Source organism: Nannospalax galili, unplaced genomic scaffold, assembly GCF_000622305.1.
Source record: "Nannospalax galili isolate Female #2095 unplaced genomic scaffold, S.galili_v1.0 scaffold1532, whole genome shotgun sequence".
Lineage (NCBI taxonomy): Eukaryota > Metazoa > Chordata > Mammalia > Rodentia > Spalacidae > Nannospalax > Nannospalax galili.
The window spans coordinates 556290-582050 of NW_008330832.1; the positions used below are offsets into that span (position 1 = coordinate 556290).

The 25761-nt window shown below is 52.2% G+C and overlaps 1 protein-coding gene across 2 annotated transcripts in view; it reads right to left on the reverse strand.

The window, feature by feature from the left end:
* Positions 1-383: 383 nt before the first annotated feature.
* The window catches only part of Phf2 (PHD finger protein 2), a 40248-nt gene continuing 14870 nt past the window's right edge, over positions 384-25761 (reverse strand). The window contains exons 4-21 of one of the 2 annotated variants that reach the window (XM_008852682.3): positions 24464-24605; positions 22756-22942; positions 21267-21429; positions 20155-20242; positions 19700-19806; positions 19127-19218; positions 17896-17985; positions 17036-17404; positions 15805-15924; positions 15255-15370; positions 13015-13193; positions 12844-12914; positions 12030-12190; positions 7131-7405; positions 4943-5038; positions 4348-4457; positions 3041-3488; positions 384-2294 (exon numbers count right to left, since the gene is read on the reverse strand). In XM_008852682.3, coding sequence (XP_008850904.2) covers positions 2206-2294; positions 3041-3488; positions 4348-4457; positions 4943-5038; positions 7131-7405; positions 12030-12190; positions 12844-12914; positions 13015-13193; positions 15255-15370; positions 15805-15924; positions 17036-17404; positions 17896-17985; positions 19127-19218; positions 19700-19806; positions 20155-20242; positions 21267-21429; positions 22756-22942; positions 24464-24605 — 2903 coding nt within the window. In that variant the 3' untranslated portion in view covers positions 384-2205. Of the gene's footprint in view, positions 2295-3040; positions 3489-4347; positions 4458-4942; positions 5039-7130; positions 7406-12029; positions 12194-12843; positions 12915-13014; positions 13194-15254; positions 15371-15804; positions 15925-17035; positions 17405-17895; positions 17986-19126; positions 19219-19699; positions 19807-20154; positions 20243-21266; positions 21430-22755; positions 22943-24463; positions 24606-25761 lie in introns of both variants that reach the window. The other variant, XM_029555956.1, reaches the window with a different exon arrangement.

Below are 25761 nucleotides of genomic sequence, written 5' to 3' on the forward strand. Positions count from 1 at the left end.
GTCATCTCCACAAGACACTCTCCCCACCCTGTCTTTTTAGTGAATGTCATAGGGGTTTCTGCTGGCTTGCTATGAATAATATGGATGGAAGCTGGAAGGTGCATCCCAGGGACAACCCTCCTGGGCTGCTGGAGTCAGGCAAGTCTCAGTGGAGAACACAGCCAGGCCCATGGCTGAGCTGCCGGGTCGGGGTCTTGGGCAGCTGCCCTGGGGATCCCAGGAGCTCTTCTGCACGCTCCTGCTGGACATCTTGGGGCACAGTAGCTTTGGGGTGCAAGCTGAGGCTCTACCTGGGGAGCACAGGAGCTGGTCCAGCCTTTGAGGAGCCCCCAGGGTGACAACAGTGGAGGGTGACGAAGGAGGCAGGAACAACACAGACATAGTTCTGTACAAAACCTGAAATATTTTTACTTTTTTAAAACTTTGGTCTAAGATGCCTTAGACCTCATGGACTCAATACAAGAGTAATATGAACTGGGAAATAGAACACTTTAATAGCCACGATAAACTTTGTTAGAAATGTACATGTCGCCAAAATAATAATAAAATTAAAAAGAGAGAGAACAGCTTGATGCCTGGGTTAAGATTATAGAAATGTTCACAAGGACAGGGTCAAGGAAACTTTAAAAACACCAGTTCTGAGTAAGCCTGGGGCCCGCGAGATGCCCCCCTTCCAGCCCCGGGCCCTGGGGATGGTGTCCCTCCAAACAGGACAAGGGGAGTGGATAAGGCCTCCGCCAAGCTGCATTCCCTCATGGACAAAACATCCAGGTAATGGGTGTATAAACAAAGCTCATAAGAAATGTACAAATATAAAAAGCTACAAACATTAATAAATTACAGCATCACAAAACACAAACACTTCACAAGGTGCTAGTAAAATAACTGTATCCCCAACCCCCTCGTCATACAAGAAGGAGAGCGAAGAGCTGGTATAGACTGAAGACGCAGCTTCAGGGCGTGGGAAGGGGATCTCTGTGTACTATCCGCTTCTGTAAAGACAGAGTGTAAGGCTGCGCAGGCGCCATTGTTTTTCAGGCAATACCTTAGTTCCTAAGGAAAAATAAAAATAACAACAAAAGGAAAGGAAAGAAAAGGGGAAAAGCATTGAAACCCGACCGTCCATCAGAGTCGGCAAAAAACTTGTATAAAGGTTAATGAAGGACTCTATAGAAAGAAATTCCTAAAGATACTTTTACTCTTATAAAAAAGAAGTCATTTAAAAAGCTATTTACACGCTACAGTCTATGAAAAATATGCTTCCAGAAATACATCTAAAATGAAAATACAGGATTGCCTGAGAAACAAACCCAGCTCCTCCGTGTCAATGGGTGGACACGCCACCTGGGATGGCCCACACTCATGATGCCACACAGGGGCTCTCACAAGCGCCACTGTGCTGGCTCTAGCCCTGTGGCCCTGCCCACCTGCCTGCTCACTTAGGGCAGGAAGCCTTGGCCTAGAAGTGCGCTCACTGCAGGGCTCCTCCACGTGGCTTAGCCTGGGTCCCCTGGACCCTAAGTCGTGGCTGAGACATTGCCCTTCCCATGGGACCCCACAGTGGCTTCTCCACCCCACTAGCACACCAACCTAATTGTGGGTCCTCACCATCCCAGACAAATGTCCTTGGGCATTTGGGGTATGACATCCACTATCTAGCCTGCTACCTGCCAGCTGGGGCGCTGGGGCAACCTCTCCTCACTGGCCAAGTGCTCTGTAAGACTCGCTCAAGAAGAGGAGGGTGGGAACATGTCAACAGTTCCTCCTCGATCTCATGTCCTTTGCCTTGTTTTAAGCCTTTGGAGGCTGCCAGCCTGGGGCCAGCTCGGACTTGGGCTGGTGAGCGTGGCTCACTGCACCTTCCTCGAAGGCCTTGTGCTCCCAAGCAGAGCCATGGAGGCCACCAGGCTCCAGTGGGGTGCCTGTGGCTGTCCTGAAAGCTGAATGGTCCTCAAGTTGGCAGGGCCACTTTGCAGGAACTGGTCACTCTAAGCAACTTGAGAAAAGGTGTCCATGTTCAGAACGAGGGACGGCCACTCTCCACTCGCTCCACCTGCTCAAGGGACAGATGCTCATGTGGGGGAGAGGTGGCTGGGAGGAGGTGAAGCCCTCCCTAGGCGGCGTGGCTACCACCTTCCTGGGAGGCTGATGCAGCGGGGCTCCAGGGGTCCTGAGCAGAGCAGAAGGATCCTGGCTTTCTAAGCCTTAAAGGAGCAGTTTCCCGTTCCGGTGGATCTTTAAAATCTTCCCAAGCCTTTGCTTGGCGGTGGCCATGCCCTTTTTTGTACGTTTTCCTAAGGAGGTGGGGAAAAGGGCACAAAAAAAGATGAGTGATAGCTAAGGGAAAATGGATCCTGCAATCTCCCTAAGCCCTGCCCTACCTCTGTAAAATGAGCAAGCCAGGCAAGCCCCACGCTCACAAGTCCTCCATGGACCCAAAGCACCTGCTCAGAGGTGCTGGGATGGTCTGAGCTGGGACCCTGGGGGCCACAGTAAGGTGGACTCAGCTCAGGATGGCATAGCTAAGATGTGAAGCCACCCTGGGTCCCAACCCTTGGCAACAAGGCCACCTCAAATGCCACCAACAACCACGCCACCAAACCATGGCTGTTGGGCCCATGCTAGGGTACAATCACGTGAGGCAAGGGAGGCCCAACATCAGCCCTATGAAGAGAGATAGGGTGCCAGAGGGCCTGGACTGCATGACACCCTAACTCACAAAGAAGGGTCTAACCTAGCAGCCCAGCTCATGTCATTCACCCTTGGCAAATGGCCATGCCAGAGCCCCGAAAATCAGCCCTAAGGTATGATAATCAGTGGGCTCTTTTTAGGCCTCATCTCCTGATCTTTAGACTATTTCTTTCACATGACCGAGCAGATCAGCTGCAGATACTCATGTGAAAGGCAGTGGTGGGTGGAGAGCAACTATCTTGAACTCCAGCACCTACTGACCTGGGGCCACAACCCATACCCCTCGTGGTGTGCTGAGTCTGGGGCTTTCTAAGGCTGGGTGAGGGGCAAGGCAGAACATAGGGGGTACCTTTGGCAGCGGTGTTGTTGGGGGATGATGCAGAAGGCCTCCTCTGTGTGAGAAAGACTCCAGGGGCCATGGGCTGGGAGGTGCGGCCAGCTTGGGCCCCTGTAAACATGCCGGCCGCTGTATACTCGTGGTCAGCCAGGCTGCTGCTGTGTGATTCTGGCGGGGGCTCAGGTGAGCTGCTCTCCTGTGAGGCCTGGCTGCTGGCTGTGCTGGTGGAGGCCGGGGTGGTGGAGGCCGGGGTGGTGGAGGCTGGGGTGGTGGAAGTGGGGGTGGTGGAGTCCGAGGTGGTGCCCGTGGAGGTGGAGACGGAGGCAGAGGTGGAGGCAGAAGTGGAGGCAGAGGTGGAAGTGGAGGTGGAGGTGGAGGTGGAAGTGGAGACAGAGGGGGAGGCAGTGTTAGGAGTCGGCTTCCTTTTGGTGTTTTTCTTCTTCCTGTTTTTCTGCTCCTCCTAGGAACAAAGGGTGCAGGTGTGCTACCATAAAGCTGCCTCAGATGCATGAAGTTAGGCACAGCCAGCTCGATCTCTGCCCAGATGCAGGCCTCGAGGAGCTCAGACCTCCACTGGGTGGGCAGGGTGAACAGCAGTGGAGAACTCAGGGTAGAAAGGCTGGCCCATGAGAGGCCACTGTGAGGTCTGCTAACAAGCTGCCCATCTACCCCATCCCCAATCAGAGCATCATCTAGGATAAGCTCATCTAGGATAAGCAGCCAAGGACCCAGGAACCTGGGGTCTAAGATGTGGCACAGGGCTTGGCAGCTGCCCATCCAACCTCTCTGTACAGTGTCACCCTACCACCCCACCCTGAGCTGTTCTGGTGCTCTTGATCATGAAAGAACATTCACTTTCAACCTATTCACTTCCATGGGTGCTTAGATGGGGTCAGCCTGGGCTCTGGGATGTTGCCTCTAGTGGGGTGAGCTGAAGTTGACCAGCGAGAGGTGGTAAAGAGGAACAGGTGGGGACAGTCCTCAGCTCCTGACTGAGCACAACTTAAAGGGGTGCCAGGACCCCTGGGAACAGGAGGGGTCCTCAGAGGCACTGCAGATGAAGAATGTGCAGGGCCCTCTGGCTAGCAGAGACCAATGTCAGCAAGAGATGCCTGTTTGGGGTGAGGTACATAGACTATGGATCCAAGATCCCCTGAATGTACTCAGAATTTGGGACCAGAAGGACTATAATCAAACATCCTGAAACCTGACAGTCCCTAGCCCAAGCAATCTGTACACAGTGGCTGAAGTGTCTGGAAATCAGCCGAAGTGCAGATGATAAGGACCTACCCTTCAAGGACCCTCTGGTTTCTCCTCACCTGCTGGGACAGTTTGGCTGCAGCAGCTGCCAGCCCAGTCTCGATGGAGGCCACTCTGGTCCCCTCACGCACAGGCCTGTCCTGTCTCGGCACCGAAGGGCCAACCCTGGCTGCAAAAGACGGGGAGGGCCATCCAGTCAGGCTTGGGAGGGGGGCATCCACCCCAGACTATCCCTGAGTCTAGGGTGCCGTGAGGGATGGGAAGTCACTACACCTTGCAGTCCCCAGGCTGCTGCCACACTGGGATGTCTATGGGCAGTCTGGGAGGCCCAGCAAGCTGGGAAAGGACAAGCAGGCAGGCAGGGGGCCTTGAAAGGTAGGCATGCCTAATCCCACTTGCCACCCCAGCTGGTGTCCCTCAGTCACCACAAAGAGTGACCTTCAGATATGCACATGCCCATCCCAGAGCTTCTGATAAAGGACACTGGAGAGGAAGGGCAGGCCAAAGGGAAAGGTTCTTGAGTGAAGTCTGGGCTCAGAGGTCCCAAGGCACAAAGAAGAGCCCCAGTCAAGGGTCCTATGGGAAGCTGACTAATCTCCCCTGAACAGGCCCAGAGCCAAGCACCCTTCCTCAGTGACTCCCAGCCCACTATACCTGTGGGGCTATAGGGAGCATCGTCTGAGCCTTTCCTCTTCTTGGACCGGGACTTGAAGACAGGGTTATCTTCGTCAGACTCCAGTGAGGGATAAACTGAGGGAGGCAATAGGAGAGCAGGCCTGAGTAGCTGGGGGATGTGCTGCAGTGGCTCAGGGCCTTCCTGAGTGGTAGCCCCAGAGCTCTCCTCAGACCTGCCATGCAATGACAGCTGTCACAGCAAGGGTGCCTACACATAGAAGCTGAGTGCCCAGACTGCCAGCCACGTTCACCCCAGCCTGGCCTGGCTCCCAAAAGCCTTTTGTCCATATAGATGCTCTAGGAGCCTGGGACCTGCATCCCTACTAGAAGCCGTTGCAGTGAGGGTTTGAAACTGAGAGGGTTACGGGGCCAATCCCACCATCTCTGAAGCCCCCCAGACCTGGCCAGCAGGTTGGGAGAAGGTGACTGCCCAGAAGCTGCAGTGACTTCCCCAGTGTGAGGCCGGACCCTGTGACCTCCAAGGCCAGTGGAGGAACCTCCAAGATGAGCGATTCTGGAGGTGGCAGCAGGGCCTGCATGACTGAGCTATCTCAAGCTCACCAAAAGAGTGGGGAAGACAGGAGTTCACTCTGCTGCCAATTTGTCTGTCAAAGCAGGGCACAGCCACCACAGGACACAAAACTATCTGGCAGCTGCAGGACAGAACCCACCTCTCAGGAGTTCTCTACTTCACAATGGCACAGGTCAGCAAAGCCCCAACCTCTGGCCATCAGCACAGGGGCTGAAGAAGGTGCTGGACTAAGCCCAGGTGTACCTGTCCCTGGGGACCATGAACCTGGGCCAAAAGCAACACCCCTGCTGTGATACTGGAGTGTTTCCTGAGGTGGGGTGGGCTGAGTCTGACAAGCCCTGCTGGGTAGGAGGTATGCTGGCTGTGCCAATGGCAGAAAGCCAGAGCCACAACAGTTCCTGACCGTATGTGTGGCTACAGGGTCATCTTGGGCCTCAGTTTCTCCATCTTATAGGGCACAATAACCCCATGGCAACCTGTCACGTAGGCCCTCAGAAAAGTAAATATGCAATGACCAGTGACCCAGCAGGCCCTCCCAGAAACACAGCCAAGGAGGACAAGAGTATGAGTCCCTACCTGTATATCCGTGTTCATGGCATCAAAAGAAGAGCCCAAGGACCCAGGGATGGATGCAGACATGGAGTTATAGTACATTCCCCACCCACAGAAAGTAATTATTACTCAGTCTTAGGAAGGAATAAAACTGGGATTAGAGAAATGGTTCAGCAGTTAAATGCATTGGTTCAATTCCCAGCACCCAACCCACACCGTGGCTGACAACTGTCTATAACTCCAGTTCCAGAGAATCCGACACCCTTTTCTGACCTCTAAGTACATTGCACATGCACTTACATACATGCAGGCAAAAGACTCAAACACATTAAATTAGATAAATAGATGAGATAGATAGATAGATGATAGATAGATAGATAGATAGATAGATAGATAGATAGATAGATAGATGATAGATGGATGGAAGGATGGATGGATGGATGGATGGATGGATAGATAGATGATAGATGGATGGAAGGATGGATAGATGGATGGATGGATGGATGGATGGATAGACAGACAGACAGACAGACAGACAGATAGATAGATAGATGATAATTTTTTTAAAGGAAGAAAATTCTGTCATATGCCACAATATGGATAGACCTTGTAGTCATTCTGCTGAGGGAAATAAGTCAGTCACAAAAAGTCACAGATATGATTCAACTAGACAGCATGCCCGGAACAGGCAGATTCACAGAGCCCTGAAGCACATGATAGTGGCTAGGGCTGGCAAGGGGGCCAAGAGGGAGGGGAAGCTTACTGTAGATGGAGAAAAGGTTTCCTTAAGTAGGGACGATGTTCTGAAATGGACCATGGTTCACAGGTCACCAAATCACATACTTTTAAAGGATTTTTTTGCGGGGAGAGGGTCTCGCTATGTAGCCCTGGCTGGCCTGTAATTCACTATGTAGACCAGGCTGGCCTCAAACTCACAGAGATCCACCTGCAGAGTGCTGGGATTAAAGGTGTACACTCCTACACCCCACCAAGGGTGAATCTTACAGCCTGTGGACTGCAACTCCCAGTTCTCAGCAAGTCCTACCCCTGCAGGCTCTGGCCCTGGCCTTCAGCCATACTCACCATAGTCTGAGTCTTTGAAACAAGCATCTAGGTGGTCCTGATCCTCCTCGTAGTCATCCAGGTCCACGCTGTTCTTGGCGGCCCTTTTCAGCAGGCGCTTTCCTGTACTCTTGCTGCCACCACCATTCTTCCGGGCACCATGGGCTGCCAGTGAACCACCCTTAGCTTGGCCAGTGGCCCATGTGTTCTGCAGGCATGAGTCAGAGGCCTGTAGGTTGGCCATGGACAGCATTCCCTGAATGGCTTCCTGTGTGCTGGGAGAGGCAGGAGGCTGGCTGGAGACACAGAGACAACAGGTACTCAGCCACGGCCCTCAGCCCATAGCTCTCAGCCCAGGGCACCTGGATCACAGGCTAGAGCCACAGCCCAGAGCCCAGAGCCTGCAGCCCAGGTCTTGGAACCACAGCTCAGTCATATGCCTGGCCTGGGAGACCAGCAGATGACAGGGGATGACATGGGCTTGTGACTCCCCTGTAGAAAAGGCCAGGGAACCCCCTCTGTTCATTCAGTCACACTCTAGGGAGGACAAGAGGTCCCAGGACAGAGATGGGTCACAGCTAGTAGACACACAGGAGGTAGGTGGGATCAGGTCTCACACCATCCTGCACTGGATTCTCCCAACTTCACCCTGCCAGCTCTCCACACCTCCCAGCAACTTGGACCAACCATGATCTCAGTCCTAGCCAGGGGCATTCCTTCCCCTCACTCTGCATGGAAATAGAGAAGCCCACATTCTTTCTATGACAAAATCTCCCCAGGTGACTTATACCAACACCTGCACCCACACCCTCACCTACATCTTCATCCATACCTGTACCCTCACCTAAATCCACACATATACCCTCACTCCACACCTGTACCCTTACTCTCACCCTCATCCACATCTGCACCCATACCCTCACCTATGCACACACTCTCATCTACACTTGTATCCACACCGTTATCTACACCTGTACTCACAATTATATCTGTGCCCATACCCTCACCTACACCTGCACCCTTATAGACACCACATCTATACCTGCATCCTCATCCACATCTATACACGTACCCACAGCCTCATCTACACCTGCACCCACAGCCTCATCTACACCTGCACTCACAGCCTCATCTACACCTGCACCCACACTACACCTTCAGCTGTATCCAAACCTACATCTACACCCACATCTCTATCCTTATCTTCTCCTTTACCTGTACACATATCTGCAACCACAGTTCTAATGATATCCACCCCTGTACCCACACCATTTACACCTGTACCACAGTTACAGCTATACCTGCATTCATTCCTGCACACATATTTACATCTTCCTCTTTACTCACATCTGCAACTATACCTCCAATTATGCCTTTACTCACCCCTACACCCATACCATTTATACCTGTCCTCACACCTGTGTCTATACCTGCACCCACACATCTCTTGGTCAGGCACAGCCACACCTCAGCTCAACCTCTCTGGGACCCCTCCACACAGACACTTGAACTTCCTCTTGCACCCTAGTCTTCCTTGCCCTCCAACTCTGGGTGGGGCTGCCATAGGGTCCCATCTGCATTCTTCTGCTGAATACTTGTCTCATGCCCTTTCTGTGTTCTCCCAGAAATGTTCTTGTCCTCTGCCCCATGCCCTCACCTCTTCCTGGCTGCACTGGTGCCCCGCCTTCCAGAAAGAACACTCCAAACACACTCTGCTCACTGTCATCTCACAGGGATCTGGACACTGCTGGACAGCAAGAACACCTTGGGGCTGAATCTTGGGTGGCTCCTGCCCTCACCCCCAAATTCCCACCAGATCTTCCAACAGAATCCAGCTCTGGTTTCCTTGGAGCCTTGTCCTTGCTCAGCCTACACATTCCCTGCAGCCAAGACTCCCCACCTGTCTAAACTGGAACCACCTGGACAGCTTAAAAATGCTTCCCCCATACCCTATCAGGAGACTGTGAGTCAGGATCTGATACAAGCTCCAGATGCCCACAGAGAACCACATTTCCCACAGCTCCACATGGGCCTGGCCCAACGGGGGCTTCCTTCACAGTCTTTTTCTGGTCCTCACTCTACCCAGCTCAGTCCAGCCCAGAACAGAAAGGCTTTCTACTCCAGCTGGTAAAAAAGATTCTGTCACCACCAGGGACACCAGCTATACCAGTCACCTAGATGGTCATGGTCCAGACTAGAGGCATACAGGACCCCAGTGTCCCCTCCTAGTCCTTGGCCCCATTCCTCCTGACTCCTTCATTAGCACCGTCTTTTCTCCAACTGCTCCCTTGCTAGCTCCTGTATTCCTAGGAACTACATGCAAGTACCTGGAGCACTTTACAAAGACCGCTGCAAGGGAAGGAAGGCATCACAGCCCCTGAGAAGAGGGTGGGCTGGAAGATGAATGCATGGCAAGCCCAGGACCAGGATGTTGATGTGTGACAGCAAGCACATACAACACTGTGCAAACTGGTCCCTCACTACATGTTTCCCTCCATTTGCTGAAGATGGCACACATGTGAGGCAGTGATAACAGACTGCCTAGGCACAGACTCAAGTGCCCAGGCAGAGGCTCTACGAGGGACCTAGGAAAGCCACTGTTCAGAAGCATGAGGGTTCTAGAAACTAAGACCCTGTCAGAGGGGAGTCAGGGAGATGGAGCTGTCCCCATTGGGGGTACCCAGGCAAACTTGGACAAAAGCTGTCTTTAAGGCCAATGCCCCACAGACCGAAGGATGTTCCTGAGCTTGAGAAGGCAGCCACAGTCCTTCACCAAAGCTGCTCCCAGACCAAAGCCACAATGGAAGGCCAAGTCAAACAGTCCTGAGCCCAGAAAGCAATGCTGGGAGCCATCTTGCCCTTCCCCATGATACCACTTGGGCCATGTGCTGTAGGCCAGCAGTTGCCCTGGCACCATCCAGCTGTGCCATTCTTACAGATTTCTCTGAGCAGGAGCAAGAAAAGACAAGGCAAAGGCAAAAAGCTCCCCTTATACCTCTAGGAACAAAGCCTCCCAACCCAGGCCACAGGGAAATGTCAGGATGCCCACCATGAGGGTCCCAAACTCTAGTGGCAGAGCCCCATTGGAGCTCACTTGGATGTGAGCTGCTCACCCATGCCATCTGGGTGACCCCAAAGTGGGGACTGCATACCAAGCTGGCCCATCTGTCCACATGGTCGCTAGAGAATCAATGAGCAAAGTTTAACCAGTCAGCATGGAAAATAATACTTTAATCCTCCAATTATCATACCAAAATCCTCTCTTTTTTCCCCCAGCAATAAACACTAAGCAAACCATCCACAAGAAATTAACATATTTTCCTCCATTTTCTTCAGCTGTTTTTTTCCAAACAACCAATACTTAAAACAGAGCAAATGGACCATCAAAAACTGACCTATGCTCCAAATGGGAGATTTTCAGAAAGGAACTGCCTACAGCAGGCTGGGGGTGGGGGTGGAGGAGCCAACCTCTGAGAACTGGGTAGGCACAGCAGGCCCATGTGCATGTGTGAGGGTACATGCAGTATCTACGGAGCATACTCTCCAGAGTTATAGCTCAAGGATGCAGCAGCTCTGGGTTTCTCATTAGCAGATGAGCAGCCCTCTCCTGGCCTCACAGATCGGGGCATAGGCTACCCCCATCCCCATCAGAGTTCTATTTCCATGCCCCTCACCCCATGGTCTATTCTCTACAGCACCCATGGCAGGGTACCTGGTGGCTCTAGGCCCTATCTGCTCTCTTCCTGGATGGCCCAGGCTCATCCCATGCCCCCAAATTCTGAGGGTTCTCCAATGAGGTCATGGGGGACCCAGGGTGCTGGGGGGTGGCTCTCAGACCCCAAGATCAGTCAAGGAGGTGTTAGCTAGCACATGCCTCCTCCCAGAAGCCAGGGATCCCCTATGTGGGCTGTGTGGAGCCCTGTACAGGGCCATAGCCTTCAGTGGGGAGAGGCCACAGTCAGGCTTTACCACACGGCCACCAAGGTTTTTGCCTGCTTCATGACAGGCTGATCGAGGAACATGAGCCCAAGGCCAAGCATGCCCCTCCTGTCACACTTCACTTACATTAAAGGAAAGTGCCTGCGGCTGATTGGCTGTGAACATGATATTGCATTCAAAAGAGTAATTTATGAAATAAAATATGGCCAACTAATTTAGCAAAAGCTCATTTCAATCAGGCCCTTAATCCGCCTTACCGGAATCCCTATGTCATCTAAGAGCAGGCCTGACCTAGGCATCCACCTGTCCCGAGCAGCCTGGGTCAGGCTAAGCTGCTGCAGTGCTGCCTAAGGTACTCAGCTCTGAACTGCTCAGGCAGATGCTGCAGTAGGAACTTAGGAGGGTCTCATGGGCTATGCCTTCTTGAAGATGAGGGACCATGAGGGTCCAGCACTCACAAGTGGATACAACCCAGTACCCAACAACTCTTCAGCAGACCCAAGATGGACTTCTGAGTAGAGCTAGCCCAGAGCCTGGGCCTGCCTCTGCCACCTCCAAGTTATAGGGCCAGGAGTAGACTGTCTAAGCTCTTTAAGCCTCACTTTCCCCAACTATACAGCTGGAGCCTGCAGCTGTCTTGAGACTAGAGAGCTGGGAAGAACTACTGTTCCCCACGTGTGCCCTGGAGGGCCTTTAGGGGAGGACTGTGCCTACCTCAGTTACTTGTTGGTGGCACATATAGAAATGCCACTAAGATCTCCATGAACAAAAACAATGGTAGAGTAAAAACCCAAATCAACAACTTGTGACTTTAACTGAGACCATCAAAGGATAAAGGAAGCCCAGCCTTTCTATACCCAGCTCTCTGCAATCAGAAGCTGAAGCCTACATCTCCACCCCACAATGTGCCCATGCCAAGCTGTGCACCTGCCAAGGCAGGTGGCTGCTCTGTGAGTGCTGTGGGACACAGTTGAAACCCACCTGTTGGGATTGTACTCAAGTGCCCCAACCTCCTCGCTGGCCTGGAGCAGGTCCAGGATGCCGGCCGCTGAGCTGCCACTCTCCTTCTTGACTTTGGCATTGCGGCCTGGCTTGGTGTCTGTGTCGATGTGCAGAGAGCCCTCGTCAGAGGAGTCATCGCTCTGCTGAGCCAAAGACAGAGCAGCTGGTCAGGGCAGAGCCCTGGGAGGGGATTACTTTTTCCCTACAATGGGAAATGTGTTTTAAAGAGTCCTATTCTAATGAATGCTACAGAGTGGCCCCAGGCTCGTGACATGGTCTCTCACGAGGCAGGCAAGGGTACCAACCTTTCCCAGGGCCCCTGAAACCACAAATGACAGAGTTGTGGTCATACTCCACACTGCTTTTCTGAGTAAAACCAATGATCTGTCTGGGTGCCATGGCTAAATATCTGAGGTCTGGATATGCTCTCCTGGCAGGTGGCTGGGGGGGGCGGGGGGGACAATGTTCTACCTGGCCTCCTTAGGAAGCATGGGACCCCAGTAGTGATCCCATTCCCTAAGAGAGGCAGCCTTGGAGGTCATCTTAGTAGTGGAGTCCCAGTCCCTGTCACTTCCTGAGCCAGACAAGCTTTGCTGTGTTTATCGCCCTACAGGGCAGGCCCAGCTGGAGGAGCAGCTCATCAGCTCTGGCGGCCAAGGACTTAGGAGGGCTTCTAACCCTCCTATGCCAATCCAAAATTGGAGCCCAGTCCACAAGCAGGAAGAAGGTGGATGCCTTGCCACCTAAAGCAGAAATGCACTGAAGAATCTGAGTGTGCAGCTGGGTGGCTCACCTTGTATGCTGCAGAGTCCAGCTTTGGCTTGGCCACAGGTGTCGCAAGAGCTTCCTTCCTGTCTAACAAGACTGTAAGCACAGCAGATAGGAAGAAGTCTAGTGGAGGCCTTGGGTGGGGACAGCCTGGCCAAGACCACCCCCAACCTCCTACCCACCCCACCATACTCACAGGACAAGTCCCTTTTAGGGGCGTTCTTCTTCCTCCTGATGGGAAACTCATCGATCTTGAGTTCCCCGTCATCTGATACGTACTCATACTCGTCCCGCACTGGCTTGCCTTTGTCCTCCTTGAAGTTCTGCAAGGCCCCAAATACACCAGGGCTGGTAGGGGGCCTGAGAGCCTTGGAGCTGGAGCAAAAGGGAGTAGGTCAGAGGGTTGTCCCAGGTCCTGAAGTCAACAGGCAGCAGAACCTCCCAGGGACCTGAACCAAAGCATCCTCTTGGAGGCCAAGCAGCTGGCGAAATACTAGGCAGGGACTGTTTAGCCCTCAGTCTCTACTGTGGGATTTTACCTGTCCATAAGGAACAGAGAGCCCCAGTCCTACAGTCTCCACCTTTGCTCCACATCCCCTATATGAGGCCTTCATATACACAGTACAAAGTAAGCCCTTCCCTGGGCAGTTGAAGTTCAAGGGTGTCCCACCCATTCTGGGCCTGATTAGCATAGCTCCCCTCGTCAGTCACTGGAATCCTGTCAGCTAAAATCAGTCTTAGGTGGGACGAGGATCAACCTTCAGGCCCTTTTCTACATACTCATTCAGAAAAAAATAATTTCAGGGCTAAGCCACGGTATGCCTGCACTGGGCTGTGAAATACTGTGTATCTGACTCCTTGCTGGGGTGAGATGGGACTGCTGCAGTAAGTAGCATCCACGTGCTTGCCCTGTGAGTAGTTCTTGCCTGGGCCTCTTCCCCAGGTCTTCAGGACATGACTTTTCTCCATAGAAAGGACAGCAGGCTAAGCAAACTTCAACAATGTGCTGGGCCATGGCAGTCTCCAATACCCTCAGGAAGGGCTGTAGCCAGCCCTACTGCCTTAAGGCTGGGCCACAGAATACCACACACATGTATACATGTATACACATGACTCTAATGTCTCATCCATTTCATCTGCCTAGTCTAAGCTGCATGGCCCTGTCATAGAACCGATGCCATTAAAAAGTTTCTCTGGGATGAAATCAGGATAGCAAGACCAGACCCATGTGGGTTCTGCCCACTGAGTGACTGTGAATACATCCACTGTTTTTCCACCTACAAGAGTCTCTTCCTCCCTTCTCAGAAGAGGAAACAGATGCTGCCAAGTCAGACAGGAGGCTGCCACTCCTGTAGGCAATGGAGTCATCTCATTGGGACATGTCTGTCACCCCTTCAATGCTTTCTGGGGTGTATGTGATGCAGGGTGTCTTTGTGGTCCCCCTCCTGTTCACAGCTAATACAGGCTGTTATAGCCATGCTGAGGCCCATCTTGGCTCCCAGGCTGGTACCCTTATTCTCTCAGCTCAGCTTAACTCCCTCAGGCCTGCAGCACCCAAGCCCACACATCCTTCCCCATGGCACCCATCATAGACATAATCGTGGGTAGATTCATGAGTTTACTAAGTTCACACTGACTGTCTTGTCCCACTGATCACTGGGCTCAGAGATCTGTGAAATGACCCCCTACTTGTGTCTTTAGTACCAGTACATGATAGCTCCTCTGTTAATGGGCTGTCTGTCTGGCCCTCACGGAAGCAGTACTCTCTACCCACTCTGCAGGTGGAGCACACTGGAGACAAACATAGCTCTCCTGGGTTTGTCAAGGTGTGCTGTGCAGAGCTGCAGTGAGTGAGATCAGAGGCTCGGAAAAGAACCCAACTGACAGTGCCAACTGAGTGCACATTACAGGTATGTGTGATGCTGTGATGCACATATGGTGTGGGGTGTACATACGGTGTGAAACATGTACAATGTGTAGGATGTGAGGTGTCTGTGGATACGCATGTGACTTATGTATGTGTGGCATGGATATGTGAGGGGGTGCTGGCAGAGGTTATGATGCAATATGCATGTTTGTGTATCATGCAATATGTATATGTGAGGATGTTAGGTGTATGGTGTGAATTATGATGTAGGTGTGTCCTTGGGAATGTGCATGTGTGAGGGATATGTCTGTGGGAAGGGATGCACCTGTGTGAAGGGTTTGGTGTGAAGTATGATATAGGCATGTCCACAGGAATGTGCATGTGTGATGAATGCGTAGATGATGTGGATGTCTGTATAGTTGTGGGGGGTGATATGGGTACCTGTGTGGTAGATGTGTGTGGTACAGGATGATGCATAGTGTTTATGTATGTGTGATGTGGATGACTGGGGAGAATGTGTGTGTGATGTGGGACATGTGCATGATCACCCCATCTAGGCTCTCACATACCCCAGGAGTTTTCTGTTGGAGAAAGAAAAGGAGAACTTGTCCTTATTTCCAGTCAGGGGAGACTTCTCCAACCTCTGCTCCTCTTCCATCTTCAGTAAGGAGTCAGGTTTGCTGTTCTGAAAGCAAGACCAAGGTTTTCCCTGAGCCCCCTGGGATGTGGGGCTAATATCCCAGCCTATGTTAGTGGACAGTAGTGGGAGCTGGGGCATGCTCAGGAAAGCTGTTCATAGCATCCACAGCTGCCTGACCATCTGCATGCAGGACCCACCCTGGAATGCTGCCCAGCCTCAGGGAGCAAAAGCATAGATCAGTGCTGGGACCATGAAGATAGTGAAACTCAGTGGAGAAAAACACTGTCCATGGGGAAGACGGCATACTTAGCTTTAAACTCATACTGCTCACAGGGCACGGTGGTCTGTGGGAGGCCACATGTGCTCCAGACTCAGACTTGTTTCATGGCCCCACCTCCAGGGGACAGGCAGACACACATCTGCACATACCCTTACAGGCCCACATCGCTGCTCACATTGCATACACACTTGCTTCTCACCTTGTACTTCCACTTGGCCTCTGACTTGCTCTTAGTTTGCTCCCGAATTTCCAGCCTTTCCACATCATTCTGTGTGTGGACTGTGTCCTTATTGGGAACACTCAGGACGCTCTTTGGGGCCTAGAACAAAGCAGTCATTACCCAAAGGTAAACATAGAGGGTGGGTGGGACTTGGGTCATAGACAGAATCCTGGCTACTCCTGCTGGTCCACACATGGCACGTCCATCCATTCATCCACTTGTTCATTCTTTCATCCATTCATTTATCCATCTGTTCATTCACCCTTTCATTTGTCTGACCATTCTTCACCTATCAATCCATTCATCCATCCATCCATCTACCCACCCAGCCACCCAACTGTCTTCCTATCCATATGTACACCTACCCATTCACTGTCCATCTGTCCCTCATCCATCTATCTATCCATCCATCTATCCATCAGTCCACCAACACATCTATCCATCCATCTACCCACTCACTCATCTACTCATCTGTCCGTCCATCCATCCATCCATCCATCCATCCATCCATCCATCCATCCATCCATCCATACATACATACATACATACATACATGTATCCATTCTTCTTTCCTTTCCTGGAGGAAGCAGCACAAGTAGAATATTGCATCTCTCTTGGAAGGAGCTCACAGCCAGTAGGACTTGGTCTCAGGGGTTCAATAAGACCCTCTAGTAAGAGTAAGTTCCAGGGCTGGGGCCATCTTTTTCTCTCCACAAAGCTCAGGCCCTCAGAGCAACTATTTCCCTCCTTTCAATCCCCAGCTTTCTCCCAGATGTTTTATACATCTTCAGGCCTCAGCCCCAAGCTTCTAGTACTCTGGAACTTATCTAAGCAGGGTGGACTCATCCTTAAGAGCAGCATTCTGCCCTGCATCAATCTTGTGGCCCTCTGGGGTGCCACCTCTGCCACAGAACAAACACCCTGTGCTACCTCTCCAGGAGGGCCTCAATGCTCTACGGTGCTGACTGGGATGTTGGCCTGAATGTTTAGGCCTGGAACAGGCACAGGCAGGGAAGTACATTCACTGTGCAGACTTATGCACAGTCAGACCTCAGACTCTTGCACTCTCCTGAGACCTTACCTTCACAGCAAATTTCCCCTCCCCGCCCAGCAACAAGTCCTGGAAGGCAAAGACATGTCAGGCCCAGTTGTGCCCTGTGGCTGTGGTGCCTCAAGTAGAATGATATGGAGAGGGACTCAGGGGCCCCACCTTTCCCTTCTTGGGTGGCTCCATCTTGGTCAGCGCCTCCTTCGTGTGGGCTTCAAGCAGGTCCAAGTTGGGGATGGTGGGCGAAGCTGACTCCCTGCACTTCTTCCCTTTCTTTTTGCTCCCATCCTTAAGCTTCAGGGTTTTGGGGGGCTTGGGCGGCTTGGGGAGTTTTGGGGACTTGGGGATTTTGGATGGCTTGGGCATCTTCACAGTCTTGGGAGTCTTTTTTTTAGACACTTTCTCTAGGAGAGATCGAGGTGGGGTAGCCTCAATGGGTGATGGTGGTTCCTCCTTCTCCCGGTCCCCATCACAGACCTCATCTGAGGAGGCTACAGTGTTCACTTCTGGTCGGACAGCTTTGGAGGCATTCTAGGGCGAGGAAAGGGGAAGGTCATAAGTGTTCCTTCTAGACCACAGCCAGAAGGGTCCCTTCTCAGGAGACCATCATAGTCATGCTGGAAGAGGCAGTTAGCCCAGAAGGGACCACCTAGGCCATACCATGTGACACACTCATCACATTGCCCAATACTGTCAAGACAGGTCATACAATCCACACCACTCTGTGACACACTCACATTGTCCCATACTATCACCCACATGGTCCCCTACCTCTTAGGGCTCTTGCCCCTCCCCAGGCCCAAGAGGCTGCCTAGCTCTTCCAGACTCAAGGACTGGAATTGGGGTTCTCTACTATGTGAGAGATGTGGCAAGCCCCACTCTTCTCTCCCTCTATGTCTCCTCCCCATGTACCCACACCAGGCAGCCAGCCCCTGAACCCTGGGGATGAGTACTAATATAGGGAAATTTCCCTGGGCAGGTGGGCTCTGGGCCCATCCTTGTCCCCATCACCCTGGCCCTACCTCACTAAGTCTGATCTCTCTGGCCAGGTCCTTGATGAGCTGCGAGGGCCTGAAGTGCTCAGGGAGTTCGTCCTCATGCTCTGCCAAAGCCTGTGGGACAGCAGGATCAGTGTCAGCTTGGCCACTCCAGTGCCTCAGCCACTTCCTACCCACCCAGCTGGACCACAACCACCCCATAGGGTGAGCCCTACCCAGTAAGAAGGTTTTTGGTAGGCCACTCCACACAGGGGAACACTTCCTACCCACCCAGCTGGACCACAACCACCCCATAGGGTAAGCCCTACCCAGTAAGAAGGTTTTTGGTAGGCCACTCCACACAGGGGAACACACTAAGTCTGGGCCTCACCTGAGGCTACCACTAGCGGGTTGTGGAGTGGACACAGGCCTGTTCCCTCTTCCCCACCATGTAGCTCAGGTGAGGTGGGAGGGGCTTTGAGTCTCAAGGAGACGGAAGTCACAAGATGGCCCTAGAAGGTTACTAGCCACCCTTATCACCTGGTGGGTGAGACAGGCTGCACATGTGGTTCCTTATCTGGGCCCTGCCTCAAGGTCCTCTGAGGCCTCTACTTGTTCTCCCTGACCAAAATGGGACCCCTGTTCTCTCAGGCAGCAGTTGTATAAGTGAGTAGATAGTGAGAGCCCCTAGTAGCAATGTCCCAAAGGTGAGCAGACCCACTCCTCCTTCTGTAGCTATAACCGAAGTAAAATGAGAAAGGAAACAGAAAGCTGACTTCTTTGGTGCCTCTGTCTGAAAAACACCTCCCACAGGCCAGAGGAGATGAGCACATGGGATCATGGGAGGAGCCAGGTCATAGAGCAAGTTAGCTTGGGCACCAGGCAATGTGGGCTGTTGAGTGAGAGGGGTCAAGAGTGTAACCCAGCACTTCATGTCCAGATCCAGGTATGTGGTCATTGTACCAGATGCTTCCTGGGTCCCTCCCTGCCCCTCCCAGGTTAACAGAGTTGTCCCTACCTGAGGCTCCTGAGGAGATCTAACCCTGGAGCTAATGACCTCAAACTGGCCCAGAAAACCTACATCCAGCCAACACATTCCTCAAGGGTGTGAACCAGTGTCAGTGAACCAGCTTGAGTCAGCCTGGACAGACAATGCTTGCCCCTTGCTGTGTGGGACACAGACAGCCTGGTCATCATCACCACCTGTTCCTTCAACCTGCTCCCTGTTCCATCACCCCATTCCCTCAACCAGAAACACAAATAACCTGCTTCCTACCTGCTTCTTCGTCCATGACCTGAAAGCACCATTGAGAATTTTAGCTCCCTGGACTAAATGAGGGGGCAGCTGCTTCCCAGACTTGTGAGAACCTGGGGAAGACACAACAGATTTATGTGATGGCTGCCTAGACCACCCACTGCAAGAGGCCAGATTGTACAGGCTCGGCCTTCCAGAGGCCTCTGCCTAGGCCACCTACCCAACTGCCAACGGTTCTTCTTAGAATCTGAGGTACCTGTCTACCCAGCATCTGCCCTCTAGGGGAATGGCTAACCTCCCATCTCTTCCCATCTTACCTGAAGCTTCCCAAGCAGGACCCTGAGCAGGCTACCAGGCTCTCCCCTCTCTGCCCAGGACACCCAGCCCTGCCCCTAGTGAGGAACTGTGCTCTTGCCAGATGAGCCATATACCAAGTCCCCAGGTGCCTTCTTATGCCACTTCAGGCTGTGTCCTGAAGGATATGATCAGGCCTCATAAAGGCAGCACCCAGACTGAGAGAGCCCAAGCCTGGGCCAGGTCACCCTCCAGACCAGAGCTGCAGACTCAACTCACCCAACCTAAAGTGACAGGTACCTTTGAATGCCTCCAGCAAGTGCTTCCCCATGTACCAGCAGGCAGTTTCAAAGTTGGGAAACTGAGTCAGACTGCCAAGTTTCAATCTCCTTTCCACCTCATATGCCCTGGAAGCCACAGCAAAGAACTGTTCAGTGCAGGGAACATCAAGTAGGCCATGCCAGAGAGGGAATTCAGGCTACTGAGCCAGTGCAGGCCTCCCTACTGTGTCCAGTGTGACTGCCATGGGTAGAGGCAGTGGGTTGCTGTCATTAGAGAGCTTGGTCACAATCCAAGAAAGGTACAGCAGCATTCATGATCCCAAACCATCACTAGGCTTGCCCTAGCCAGGGACATGGAGCCCACCTTCCCCTTCAGCACAAACAGGTCAGCAAGGCTAGGTCTACAGAACTTAGGCCAAGGTACCCACCAGAAGACCTGGCCCCAGGGAAGACAGCACTGCAGGAACTACCTACCTCATCTGCATCTCCACACTGAGGCTGTGGAGGAAATGACCTGAGAAGGCCAGGCAGTCCACAGGGGTGAGTGTGGCATAAATCCAGCCTGGGAGAGACAGAAAGGAATGTGGCTAACCTCCACCTTGCTCCCATTCCTACTCACTCCTGCCTCTGCCCAGCATGAACTCCATGTCTCATCAGTCTTGGCCTCACCTAGTACTCCCACCTTCCCTGATCTGGTATCACCTACCCTCTGAGAGAGTTACAGGAAAGAGTGTATCTGAAATGGCACAGGCTGTTGAACAGCCCAGCACCAGACAGATGGAAACAGCCTGGGAGCCAAGGGGACATGCTCAGGGCATGCCAGGACAGCACTGCCATCAGGATGGTAAGCCTAAGTCCCTGATATGCCCATGTAGGGGTCAAAAGACACAACAGAATTGGAGCTTTCACTCTCCCTGGGAGCTAAGTCTTGTCCCAAAGTTTTCTCAGGGGACTGAACTGAGGCCCAGCTCTAGGAATTCCATGTCTCATGAAGTAACTGTGAGGAAGCCTACAGGGAAGAGCAGGAGTCAGTGACCAGAGCTCAGAAGAGCTCTGGGGCTGCATTTAGATCCTGATTTTAACTGAAAAATGGCATACAATCACTAGAAAGTCTGCATCTATCTGCTACATGGTACTGAGGGCCTACATTTCCCTCTCAGGATGTGATCATGTTACTTTAGGGGAAGGAATCATTCAGAGTTGACTTTTCATGCCCCTGGGATTCACTCTCACAGGAGAACCTGGAGGCCTCAGCTGCTCAAGTTGCGTTTTAGCTGGCACTGGTTCAAGCATTCCTTAGGAACACTTCTAAATATCCACCCTCCTCTTCAGGTACTACTGAACCAGGTCTCCCATACTAGAACCAACTGGCCACACACTCAAGTGGCCTAGTGCTAAGTGGGATAGGCCTAACACCCAGGCCTCCTGCTGTGAAAAGCCTAATGCTGGTCTTTCCATGGTACTGGGTGGGGGCAGGTGGCAGGACGCCCAGTAGTAGGAATGTAGCAATGTGGCTTGGGGAAAGGCACAGTGACCATGACAAAAGTTAGCCAGCCTGTGCCCCATGCATGTGGAGTCACACTCACCTGAGGGGATGAAAAGGGTCTGACCCTGCTTGACAGTGCACTTGTAGCACTTGTCCACCTGGTCAGCAAAGAACATCTCGCTGTGGTTGGAGGCCGACCGCCAACGCTCATACAGGGAAATGTTGGCCGAGGCGGGTCGGATAAGATAGAAGATCTTCTCCCCCTGCCAAGAGAGATCATTGGTAGGGCTAAAACGCCAAGGATGTGGGGCAGAGTCCACCTGGTGCTGGAAATGCTGGAGTGGAGGACATAGTCTGCTAGGTACTGGGAATGCTGGGTCAAAGGGCAGAGCCCTCTGGGTGCTGAGGATGCTGCAGTGGGAAAAGAACCTGTGGGGTGCTGGAAATGCTGCAGCAGGGGCAGAGCCCAGCAGGTGCTGGGGACACTGGGACAGGGACATAGTCTACCAGGTCCTGGGGAAACTAGAGCATAGGGCAGAGGCCAATAGGTCCTGAGGATGCAAAGGCAGTAGACAGAACCCATTAGATGCTGGGGATATAGGGGCAGGAGCAGAACCCACCAGTGCTAGAGACAATAGGCCTGGAGTAGAGCTCATCACATTCTGGGGCCTGGTGATGGGCCTGACTTGAAAAGCCCACTCAGGCCCACCATTCCCACCTACAATGCTGCTTTTACAATTCAGAAATTTGCCTCTTAGGAAGGTTCTAGATATGTGAGCCCAGTGTGATCAGAAGCTGCACATACCATCATTATTCCATGGCACTACAAATGTCATGTATGCCCAGGGAGTAACAAAACTGTGAATATCTGCCCAGCAAGTCCTTAGCAGTTCTGTTCTCAAGAGCTTCTGGGCTTCCAGGCTGGATTAAAGGACAGTAACTATTTCCTGGCCATGTGCAAAACCAGACTGGGTTCTGTACCCAGAGCAGCAAGAGCCTCATTCTCAAGCTCTGGAGCTAAGATGGGCTCAGAGAATACTGTGATGGCTTGCTCAGAGCCTGGCAGGGTCAAGACTGGCACCTGAGTCTAGCACGCCAGCACAAGCCACAGCTGGTTTAGAGAGCTGTGGTTTGCAGCTGACAGAGCCAGAACTCAGGGTTTCTGCTGATATTTGCATCTCATCATACTTTTGGTCTCCTTCTTGCTCCAGTGATGAGTGCCCCCCAACCCTCCCAACTGGCTCAGCTGCCCACCACCCTGCCCGATGGCTTCTGTGGGGGTCTGGCTCTGGTTGGCCCCCTTCCAAGACATCTTCCCTACACCTCTACTCTATTTTGGGTACTAGGTGGCCCAATTGTAAATGAGCCCCAAAGACATTAGAAAAAAGAGACACACATATGTCACTCATCTCATATGCCCCTCCACTCATCTCCTTGGCCTGCAGCCCCAGGGCTGGCCATGTGTGTTCACCCATTCAGGAATGAATGACTTCCTGGCCACAGGCAGGGTTTGGAGGGACTGCAGTCCTGAGGTGAGGACAGAACTTGGGAGTTGAAGAATGAGGTGTGTCCTGAGGGGTGTAGCTCACCTTGAGCACATGGTACCAGGCAGAGGCTCCCCCAGAGTCAATGTGAAAGTCAGTATAGCTGTCCTTCACACAGATCAGGCAGTACTTGGTCACTTTGGGCTTAGCCAGCAATGCGTCGTCAGGCCAGTAATTTTCTACCCAGGATAGTTTCTTCACTATGTCGGGTGGCTCCACGAAGCTGGACATTCTGGGGCCAGAAAAATAAGAGTGGTCAACAGAGTGGGACCCAGGGCCTCTGTTTTTAATGCACTCTTGGGTAGGAACAGTGCAAAGCTCCTCCCAGGCTACCTCATGGACCTGTGGGCCCTGGGCATCGTTCTCACTTTATGGATGAGCAATCCTAGGGCTCCAGAGGGGGGAATGAGCCCATTCACTGCATGTGACTGCATAGGTGAGGTTGGTCTCTATTCCCAGAAGAAGAATGTAGGAAAGGCCTTGGGGGGGGGAGTCTTTAAATTGCCTATCAGGGTTGGCCAGCATTGGTGCTGTGGTACCACAGGACCCTGAGAAGAAATGTTTCTCACACATGACCCTGAGCCTCCTGTGCCATCTGAAAAAAGGACATCCCTCTCCAGAGCAGAACGCAGGCAGCCCAGAGACTTCTGTCTCATTGAGCTGCATTTAAATCAACTAAGTCACTTCCAAGGAAGGTGGGAAAAGGAATAGGTGGCCTGTGAGTCAGTGAAATGTCACTATCCTGGGGAAAAAGCCAGGATGTTTTAAATAGCAAACTCGGCAGCCCCTACACAAGGACGGAGAACCGGATCTGGACTTTCTGGCTGCCTCAGGCCAGAAGGGGTTCCTCATGCCTTAACACTTGGTGTGAGCTCCTGTGGACCCTTGCCCATCCAACTTGCCTCCATTTGAAGGCCATGCGCACCCTGACTAAGCTTTCTGGAGTGGCTTCTTATAACCTGATCCTCTGCATCCATGCTACATAGAAGTGGGCCTTTCCCATGCTCAGGAGTAGGGGAACACCCTAGACATAGCACCCAGTCCCTCAATGTGGGCCATATAGATTCTGCCCCTGGGGACCACCTCTCTGTGGGACAATGGCATAGAGCCTTCACGTCCATCTCTGCTGACCCTGATGCACATCTATCCCAGTGATTCTACTTGGTCTTGTATGATCCCAAAGAATGCGTGCCTGCCTTCTGCAAACAGACCAATAAAAACCCTCATGGGTTTTTGCTCATTTGGATGAAAACTTAGGCCCCATATAGGCATTAGTTCCCAGGTTCCACTCTCTCTCTGTGCTCTGTGACCTTTGTAGGTGGTATGACCTCTAGGCTTGCCATGTACCCCCAGGACCTGTGGCTCTCCTAATCAGCAGAGAGGAGCTCTCCATCTTAAAGATCCTAAATGAAAACACCAAGAATTACAGCCTAATCCTACTGCCCCAACCTCAACACCAGGCAGAGCCTGTGCCTAACTGCTCCCAAAGACACACCATCCCACAGGCACCATGCTGATGATAATGGCGGGGATGTAGTCAACAAGGTGCATCTGTGTGTGGCCTCATGATCACACAACTCCTTACTTTCACCTGAGTTGTTCAGTGTGTTTCTAGAGAAAGGAGACTGGAGCCTGTGCAGTGATGGACTGGGTTTCTCAGGCAGCTCCCACGATGGCAGCAGCTCCAGGTAGGGCAGGACCCTGAAGCAGCCCTCACAGCCCTCAAAGCCCCCACACCAGGACAGCATGTCACCTGGTATCTGAGAACTCAAGGTTGGTCACGTTGAGGACACGCTTGCGGTTAGTACTGTAGTAATAGTCCACAAACTCCTTCAGCTTCATCTTGCAGTCCTTCTGCTTGGTGACGTCTGTCACATCCACGCTCCTCTCTGGCCCTGGGGATAAAGAGGGAGGGCATGAGCATCCCAGGAAAATCGTGTGACCTCTCTTAAGGACAGATGTGGGATGAACATTCCCATATCTTCAGCTGCCCTTGAGCATGGCAGTGCCTCCCCCCAGGATGGATAGGGTCTAGACCCTAACATCCCCCCTACCTGCCATTGCCCTGGGTTGAGAGAGTGACCAATGCTCCTTTCCTGGACCCAGTGACACTATGGCGGGGGGTAACTCTCAAACCTCAGTGAGAGAGGCCAGGTTCGCAATATAGAGATGCCTAGACAACTTGAGCTTCAAGTAACAACAAAGACGTGTTGGTGTAACCACCTCCAAATACTACAAAAGTTAGAAGAGAAGAACCCTGCATTTCAAGGGCACTTTTACTTTTTTGGTCTGGATAACTAAAGACTTGGTCCCACGCTGTGTTGCTATTGGGAGGAGGTAGAACCTTAAGGAAACAGGGCCTAATGGAAGCCGGGTCACTGGGAGCAGGTTCCTGGAGAGGACTGTAGAACCCTAGGCCCTGTTTCCTTTCGCTCCCTGGGCTCATAATACAAGCAGTATGCTCCATCATACACAATCTTTGTCAGCGTTCCAAAGCTAACGGGCCAATGGTTTATGAACTGGTACCTCTAGAATCATGAATCCAAATTAATTTTTTCCCTTTCTAAATTATTTTCCTTAATATTTTTTAATAGTTACAGGAAACTGATATAAGCACCAATATGTTATTCTAACTGATCAACTGCCAACTATAAGGGAAAACACTTTCTTGTCCTTTTTGGAGCTGATGAGGAAAAGTTAAAGCTCTTCAGCTGAAGAGGAAAAAGTCTTGTAGAAGATTCAGGATTAAGAAAGGAAGGAGCAAGACAGAATGAATGAGCAAAGTAGCTGTCTTCCAGGGTCCACAGCGGCCTCTCAAACACAAGGTAGAGGCTGGTGGGGTATCTGTGCACAGGAACCTGGACACCAGGTCCCACTGACCACGGCAACATCACCACAGGTTTGTGTCAGGCACTATAAGTATCCTCAAGGATAGAGGTGTATCCACCTGAAGGAGGTCCATAAAACCTCTGGTATAAGCAGACCTGTGAGCTAGAGCCTACAAGAAACATTTGGGACACAGTGATCTGCTGGGCACAGGCACACCAATAA